At 40.0% G+C, this 9409-nt stretch overlaps 1 protein-coding gene across 1 annotated transcript; it reads left to right on the top strand.

Moving 5' to 3' along the window:
• Positions 1-8178, top strand: fam174c (family with sequence similarity 174 member C). Its single transcript, XM_053634260.1, has 4 exons — positions 1-417; positions 947-1075; positions 1406-1436; positions 4067-8178. Exons 1-3 carry the CDS (start codon positions 161-163, stop codon positions 1407-1409), a joined length of 390 nt encoding a protein of 129 aa, XP_053490235.1. The 5' UTR covers positions 1-160; the 3' UTR covers positions 1410-1436; positions 4067-8178.
• Positions 8179-9409: the final 1231 nt, after the last annotated feature.

Below are 9409 nucleotides of genomic sequence, written 5' to 3'. Positions count from 1 at the left end.
ATGTCGTCATCATTCAGAAACGGGAAGTAGCGTGAAAAGCGTTCGAGACCAGATAGTTAACCGGATTTTAAGTCGTTGTTTATCCGGTTCCATTCAAAACGGCGAGTTTTCTTGTACACACACACACCTGTACGTACATTTTCTTGTAAAAGGAGCCGCAATGAAAGAGAGAGCTTTCTTTCTGGTTTATTATTTACTGACCGTTTCGTTGGCCGAAAGCGACGCTGTTACACCCGCGTCGAAACATGGAAGCGATACAATTAACGTCACTACTCACAAACCCGCGAGCACGAAACACACCGGGAACTTTACTTTAAACAGTCTGGAATTGGACGGCTCTATGATCCAGAGGGCTTTGTACGTGCTTATCGGCATCACTATTATAGGAGTACTTTATTTCCTCGTCCGAGCAGTCCGGTAAGTCTTCTCAAGTTACGTTATTTACGTTGCGTAACAGCGGAGTATCTACAGTACAGTACGCTTAAAACCGAACGTTAGTGCTGTTGTGAATAGCCTGACATGTCTTTATTGTAGCGTAACAGTTGGACAGGCTGGAAAAATGCGTAATGTAAACAAACAAAACTACCAAATCTCTCACACACTATCTACTAATATCCTTAGGGTACCACTGTGTGTTTATTTAAAAATAAAAAAAAAAACTGTTTCCGGCTTTAGAGAAACCCGTTATGAGGAAACAGTTTAACGCTGAATCCTGAACAACAACAACAACAACAACAACAACAACACACCCCCCTATAAATTCATATAAAACACCGAGTTTTCATTTTAATCAGTTAATATTGTCATTCTTTTCATAGTACAAAGCAATTATGGGCTTCCTGCGTCACATTAAGCCAAGTTAATCTGTTCACTTCACTAACGTTAAAATGTTTGTGTATATGACAACGTGTGTGTGTGATTTATGTCTATATTCATATGGTTTTAGTCTGAAGAAATCTTCCACCCCGAGAAAAAAATATGGACTTCTGGCAAACTACGACGACACAGTGGAGATGGCACAGCTGGAGAGTGACGAAGATGACAACACTGTGTATGAAGCCAAATCACTGAGAAGGTGGGGGTGTGTGTGTGTGTGTGGAGACCAAAATGCCTCCTCAAGGATAGGAATGTGTGAGAGACATTTGGCTGGTCCTCATGAGGAAAAGGAAAAGAGGCAGTCCTTTTGGTTACTGAGGTGAAGGTTGAGGTTAGATTTGAGGTGCAGCTTTACGTTAATTAGCTGCATCGATGGTTACGTTAAAGGAAGGTCCGTATAGAAGAACAAATGCGTGGATGTACTTCTTTAGACTTTAGCCTCAGTCCACGTTTACACTTGTGGGAATTTTTTTATTTTTTTTTTAATGCAGTCGGCTTGCTGACTTTATATGTTTTTGTGTTTTATCAGATGAGTCCCGAGGGCAAAGAGGACGATGAAGGTAATGAATCTGTTTTTCAGTATCGTTTTTGCATGCTATTAGATGTTATCGTTGTGCGGTTGGTGTAAATGGGCCAGTAAGACATCAATTCCGGGGGGAGGGGGGGGGAGTGTTGTTTGACTTTATTCAAATTAGATTGGTTTCAACCATTATCGTCGGCGAATGCTAGCAGGACACATCGTACTTCTAGTCAGAAGTCTATCCATTTCACCAAATAACATGTTTGAGATTTAATGGAAAAATCTACTGTGTTGATCACCTTAACCTGTACACATAGGAAGAATAAACATGTTGAATTACGTGCGTAACTATTTTTGAACATGCAGCCAAACGACATAAAGAGAATTTTCGGGGTTTGAGCAATTAAACGTTATGGTGTGTGTTTAACCGCGGCTGTCTAAACACTTGGTAACTGAATTACTTTTCCGATGTAGCGTGTTCAATACTTTTTTCCCCGTGTCATTCCACTTTATTACACATAACTTTATTTACGGACTTTAATGTTGTGAGTTCTTTATATTTACAGATTTCTTGAGTTAATATTAAAGTCTGGTGGAAATTTCATGTGAATAACCTCATTGGAAATATATTTGCTGAAAAAAATGCCGACGTGTCCAATGCTTATTTTCCCCACTGTATATTAAAGCTACGCATATGTTAGAACCCACAATTCCTTGCGGCCCGAGCATGCGTGTTTATCTCCTTTCAGTGGATTTTCTGAGTAAGGCGTTTACATGCAATAATTTTCCGAATAAAACAGACATATTCCAGGGGCGGGAATCAGAATATTGTCTTAATCTGAATCGGGTAATCAGATTGCTGATCGTGTTTACACGACTCAATACGAATCAGAATATTGTTTTAATCGGAATATTGTTTTAATCTGAATCGGGTAATCGGATCGCGTTTACACGACTCGATACGAATCGGCGTATTGTTTTGATCCGAATCGGGTCATCGGATCGCGTTTACACGACTCGATACGAATCGGAATATTGTTTTGATCCGAATCGGGTAATCGGGTCGCGTTTACACGACTCGATACGAATCGGCATATTGTTTTGATCCGAATCGGGTCATCGGATCGCGTTTACACGACTCCATACGAATCGGAATATTGTTTTGATCCGAATCGGGTAATCGGGTCGCGTTTACACGACTCGATACGAATCGGCGTATTGTTTTGATCCGAATCGGGTCATCGGATCGCGTTTACACGACTCGATACGAATCGGCGTATTGTTTTGATCCGAATCGGGTCATCGGATCGCGTTTACACGACTCGATACGAATCGGAATATTGTTTTGATCCGAATCGGGTAATCGGGTCGCGTTTACACGACTCGATACGAATCGGAATATTGTTTTAATCCGAATCGGGTCATCGGATCGCGTTTACACGACTCCATACGAATCGGAATATTGTTTTGATCCGAATCGGGTCATCGGGTCGCGTTTACACGACTCCATACGAATCGGCATATTGCCAAACTCCGGTTAATATCGGAATACTGATGTGCACGTAAAAGTAATGACTGTCTACGGCTGGTTCTCATGCTGCACTGCAGGAACAGGAGAGAGAACTATTTCAGTGAAGGACAGTCGTAGGAAATGCCGCACGACCCACAAGTGTTTGGAGAAGAAGCTACCCAAGGCTGTGTTCACACGTAATGGCTATTTTTAAATTTTTTTTTTAAAGCGGTCAGCACCTGTTTTCCTAATAATCTTCGAGTAGACCGTGTCTTCAGAAACACGCTGAGCTTCTTTTGGGACGCTACTGCATTTCGGAACAACATATTTATATGATGCGTGTGAACACAGCCTAACTTTGTTTCGCTTCTAAGCCACGTTAGCGACTAACATTAGTTCAGTCGAGGTATCTTTACGTAACGTCAACTAACTAGCTTTTCTGGCTAACGGAACGTAATTCGGCACATGAATATCTAAGTTAGCGAGGTTAGTAGTTTGTTTAGTTCAGAACACAGCTGCCTTAGAAGTCTGGTTTATACTGTGACAAGCCCTGCTCCTTCTTCTTCTTCTTCTTCTTCTTCTTATTCTTTTTAAAATAACTTTCCGCTGTCGCCATGATTGTTGTCACGATCTCAAAAACAAAACTCCAACCTTACATTCGAAAGAATTTACTAATCTGGAAAATTCAGAATGCTGGTACACAAATCAGACCTTCCGGTAGGTTTGAAGGCTACCTCGGAGGCTTTTAAAAATTCAAACGCTAGACGTCCGAGGAAAAGGAGTACTCGATAACTGTGTAGAATAGTACACAAGCAGGTGGTTTGAGAAAATGCTAGTTAGTGTAGTGAAGAGTTGGAGGAAGCGTCACATCGCGGTGACGTAATGACGTGTGCCGTTAATCCATCTGTGTTCTATGAGACGTAAAACGGGAACATGAAGGGAGTATTCTAAAAGCGACTCATGTAAACACCTTAATCAGAATATTGCCTTACTCAGAATAAGGTCAATGATTAGATTACTGCTGTCAGTGAGATCTTGAAATGTAATGCATTACTGAACCCCAGCTATTGATAGATAGCAGATTTTAGCGCTCTCCTCTAAGCAGCCATCACTGATCATGCCTGTTTTTTTTTTGTGTGTTTTTTTTTTCCTCCCCCCAGCAATAAAGTGGATCGGACCAAAAAGACCATCTCGGAGTTTATACGTTGGAAAGATGGACCTCGGGCTGTGGTGTGTTTTGAGTAAATCCCGTTATCTTTGGTACTCTTTGATACTAAAACTGCTAAAGAGACAAGTCTCTGCAGCTGTGAAACTGTGGGATGAGTTCTGTAACAGATAAATTCCTGGAGGTGCCATACTGTATTTGTGTCATACTGTGTGTGTGTGTGTGTGTGTGTGTGTGTGTGTTTTCCTCCTCATCTTTGCTTTCAATGATTTTGTTTTCATTTTCCTTCTTCATGCTATGACCTGCATGCTAATTTCCCATCGCTGCATCCAGATATACGATCTAATATAACAGAGCTGCAGGATGTTATGATATTATTATTATTATTATTATTATTATTATTATTATTATATTGCTTTTCAATTTAACATCAGTATTGCAAAAGCGAGTAACACGATCACGATTAACAAACAACACACACTGTCATGGCCGCGAGGCCGCGTTTTCTTAATTAAAGCTGGGTTATACAGGGTTATTGTGCCGTTCTGGAAACTGATGGACTTTATATATTTATATATGGACTCGTTAGAAGTCTAGAAATTCAGATTAAAAATAATTAATTATAATTTTTTTGTTATCGGAGTAAATCTTTAGCTCTCCGCACTAACAGAGCATCTCTAATGCGTGTTCCATTTAATGTGTGGTTTTTTTTTTTTTTTTCTTTTTCAGTATACAGAGTCAGAATTTTCTAAGTTAGAAATGAATTCTGTAGAATGTTGTTGGTTTTTTTTTTTTTTTTCTTCTTTCTTTTTTCAGCTGAAAATGATGCGTCTTCTATACTCTGGGCAAAAAGAGTTAGGGTTGGGGTTTTTTTTTTTTTTATTTATTTTTTTTTTCCCCCCAGCTTCTTTACAGCATGCTTATCATCTGTAGGATGCCATCAAAACAATGAAACCGAACCGAGTTGCAAATTTAACCCTAATTTACCTTAATTATTGAAAAATTCTAGAGGGAAAGCTGTTCTATTACACGCCGTCTCAGTCTTCAGTTATCTGAACTTTTTTATTCATCGCTAAATAAAAAAGAAAATACTCAATTTAATGCTTTCTTTTGGCCTCTGAGTGTAGTGGAAAGAAAAAGTTTATTTCCATATATATATATTATATAATTTTTAAACATTCCCTTAAATTAATTTCATGCACCTCATTAAGCCTTTAACATCTTTTTTTTTTGTTTTTTTTTTAATTGCTTTTTCTTCCCTGATGGAACGGATGAAAGTGTGCTGATAATCGATGGCATGAGAACTTGATTGTTTTTTTGTTTTTTTTTTTGCTTTTCCATGCACTGACGATGGCTTTGCTAACCCGAGCCGATTTTATTTCGGTAGATCGTTGACGTGCGCTGGATTTCTGTTCATTGTCTCTTCATTTCCTCCGTGCTTTTGGATGCCCGAACGTTCCTGCACCTCTGGTTGCTTTATTCCTTCACAGTGAACGCGGGTTTATCTTTTCCTTTTCGAATCGTTGACCATGAAACAATGTATTTCTATCTTTAATATTCCTCCGTCCAGTGAAGGTAGCTGTATTTGAGTGAACGTTACGAGACGAGCTCAGTGCTGTCTTGTGTTTTTTCATGTGGGGGGTGGGGGAGGGGTTGGGGTTGGGGGGGGAGCTCCACGTCAATATTTGGTGTTTAACGTCCAGAAATTGTGCCTTCGAGTGTTTTCTATTGAGACGGGCTGTAATTCAACGTGATCTGTGGACTCAACATGTTTTCTGCATTCCTGTATTTTGAAAGCTTTAAATTTCTTTGTAAAAAGGATTAAAAAAAAAAATTATTATATTTCATACTTAATATATTTCTAAAACAACCTTTCAGAAGTTCTATAAATGAGTGGAATATTGATTGACTGACATGTTTTTGTCAATATTTTGTTATTAAAGCTTTAAAGAAAGCCAAATTGGGAGGATTTTAGTCAAATATCGTTGGCGCTGATTTGTGCGTACTTTTCTCACACGCTCTCTCTCTAATAGGACGATTCTCTTCAGTAATCACGATCAAACAAAACCTTTTTCTTTTTAAAAAAAAAAAAAAAAAATGTCCTGTTCTAACACACCCACAACTCCGTTTGCCCTGATTGGCTGGATGTTTACTTCCATTTGAAGTGTAGTTATTTGTTGAGTATACTTCATTCAGATGGATCGCATGCTGTGATGTTTTAGGGGGCTGTGCCTCTGTCGCTCTGTTGTTGATGATTAACAGCGTTTTCTGGAATTTTTTTTTTTTTTTTGAAATAAAAAGCCTTTAGCTAAGCGTGTGTTGAGTCGATGCATTCTTTCAAGGTCACGGCCTTGCGGATAGAAATTCCACGAAATCACAGACGAAATGTTTTTACGTCCAGGCTTTTTGACTGCTGTCTGTGATTGACAGTTGTCATGTCACCGAACAGCTATAAGATTAAAACCACCTGCCTAATATTGTGTAGGTCCTCCTTGTGCCCCTAAAACAGCTCTGACCTGTCGAGGCACGCACTCCACAACACCTCTGAAGGTGTGCTGTGGTATCTGGAACCAGATCCTTTTAAGTCCTGCGAAGTGGGGCCACTATGGATCGGACTTGTTTGTCCAGAACATCCCACCGACGCTCGATCGGATTGAGATCTGGGGAATTTGGAGCCCGAGCCGACACCTTGAACTCTTTGTGATGTTCCTCAAACCGTTCCTGATCACTTTTTGCAGTGTGGCAGGTCGCATCATCCTGCCGAAAGAGCCCACTGTCATTAGGGAATAGCGTTGAAATGAAGGGGTGTACTTGGTCTGTGACAGTGTTTAGGGAGGTGGTACGTGTCAAAGTAACATCCACATGAATGCCAGGACACAAGGGTTTCCACCGGCTTGCCTTCTTCCCATAGTTCATCCTGGTGCCATGTCTTCCACAGGTAAGCGACACACACTCGCACACCCAGCCGTCCACATGATGTAAAAGAAAACGTGATTCATCAGACCGGGCCACCTTCTTCTATTGCTCCATGGTCCAGGTCTGATGCTCATGTGCTCATTGTAGGTGATTTCAGCAGTGTACAGGAGTCAGCATGAGCACTCTGACTGGTCTGTGATTACGCAGCTCGATACACAGCAAGCTGCGATGCTCTGTGTGTTCTGACTCCTTTCGATCATAGCCAGTATTCACTTTTTCAGCAGTCTGTGCTACAGAAGCTCTTCTGTTGCATAGCACCAGACAGGCTAGCTTTCACTCCCCACGTTCATCACTGAGCTTTGGTCTGCCCATGACCCTGTCTCCAGTTCACCGGTTCACCAGTAACCCCTGCATACCAGGAACAAGACCCGCTGTTTTGGAGATGTTCTGACCCAGTCGTCTATCCATCACAATGTGGCCCTTGTCGAAGTCGCTCGGATCCTTACGCGTGCCCATTTTTCCTGCTTCCGACACGTCAACTTCGAGAACCGACTTCTCACGTGCTACTTAATGAATCCCACTCCTTTACAGGTGCCATTGTAACGCGATAATCAATATTCACGTCACCTCTCAGTGGTTTTAATGTTATGGTTGATCAGTGTATGAATACATAAATATATTTTCTGTTCGCTTAATACCAATCTTCTCATGTAAACATATACTGTAAGTAGAGTAATATTGTGCACACACACACACACACACACACACAGTCATTTACTCCTGAAAATACTGAAATGATATTTGTGTTCCTGAGTGGTGCAACAGATAAGCGAGTATCTAGTCCACGTCCTCCATGATTCAGGCCTGAGCTTCAGTTGCTGTGTGTGGAGTTTATTCTTGTAGGTTTCCTCCAAGATCTCCGCTTTGTTCCCACATACCGAAGAAGACACGCCAGTAGAGGTAGGTTCATGACTCTACATTTTCCCCACGTGTGAATGTGCGTAGGTCTTAAAGATTCGGCGTCCAATCCAGAGTGTATTCCTGCCTTTATTCCAGATTCATTAACATATCCCTGTGCATCCACCAGGTGGCGCTCTGTGTCTGTCTAGTCCACCAGCCAAGCTGTGAACCGTTTACAGCCAAATCAGTGCTTCTGGTTTAAATATAGAAGGTTCAGTTGATGTGATCTGTGAACACACAACCTCAAGCTTCAACCTTTTTTTTTTTTTTTTTTTTTTTTTTTTTACTTTTATGACATTTTATTTAAAAAAAAAGAATTGATTTTTGTGTGTTTATAAATTACTGTAATATTTAATAAAAAAAAAGAACAGAAAGAAAAAGCTGTAAGTATATTCCAGTAAATCAACAGTTTTCCTTTTTTTTCTTCTTTTTTTTTCTTCTTTTTTTTAAAAATTAAAAGCACAGAAATATGAACGGCATTTACAGACAAAACAAAACCTATATATATATATATATATATATATATATATATATATATATATATAAATACAAATACTATATATATAATGTGTGTATGTATATATGTATGTTTGTATAGCAGAAAATGTAGGCCTACTCTATTAGTTTGCATTCATATATTCACACTATTGTGAGTGTATCTATTCATCATCCTACTGGATACTTTTTCTGCTCCAATTACTTTTCTAATTATCATTGGTAATTCCACTGTAAAAGTAATAGATTAGAAGCAAACCCATCCGGTCTCTCAATCAGGTTGGTAAACGTCGAGGGTCCAAGCATCAGGGGACATGAGTATGACATTCACTTGTGTTCCTGAGAGACAACATAGCCTTCACACTGATCCGATCTCCTCCTCAACATACACTGCACCACAATGAGAGAGCTAAATCAAATCTCCTGAGAGAGAGAGAGAGAGAGAGAGAGAGAACGAACGGGGAATGAGACAAACTGATTCATTCATCCGCTCATTCTCAGTGAAGAGGTGTGTTCCTGCTGTGCATTTCCTGCTTTTCATAACAGCTCGAGTGTTGTTGATGACTCATATTCTTACGTTCTCGGGCTCGATTCAGCAGCTTCATCCTGAAAACATGGAAAAAAGCAGCTGCTCCTTGCAAACCTTATGCTTTTTTTTTATTTGGCGTAGGGAATTTATTTATTTATTTATTTATTTATTTATTTATTTATTTTTTCAAAAGTTACTTGTTGAGCTCTTTTGCACGGTGTTATGAAATCCGGAGGTGGACGTGGATCTCCGACCGGCCTGCGTTTGGGGAATCGGAAATCAGCCTTTCTGAATACCTCGTCATCATGGGCGCGACAGGCAGACGCCAAATGAAACAAATAATTAGGTGATGTAGTTAGAGCTGAAGCGAAGGAGGAGGAATGTATATCGTGATGCCGTCGTACAGGTTTAACGATCCAGCTTTAGTTCAAGTCCTTG

Source organism: Ictalurus furcatus, chromosome 10, assembly GCF_023375685.1.
Source record: "Ictalurus furcatus strain D&B chromosome 10, Billie_1.0, whole genome shotgun sequence".
Taxonomy (NCBI): Eukaryota; Metazoa; Chordata; class Actinopteri; order Siluriformes; family Ictaluridae; genus Ictalurus; species Ictalurus furcatus.
The sequence above is the reverse complement of the archived record's forward strand: the minus strand, read 5'-3'. Positions and strand labels throughout refer to the sequence as shown.

Excerpts from the sequence above, each read along its gene's own strand:
- fam174c (XM_053634260.1), top strand. The coding sequence starts at position 161 with ATGAAAGAGAGAGCTTTCTTTCTGGTTTATTATTTACTGACCGTTTCG. Across the intron at positions 418-946 it reads TTCCTCGTCCGAGCAGTCCG|TCTGAAGAAATCTTCCACCC; the intron begins GTAAGTCTTCTC and ends ATATGGTTTTAG.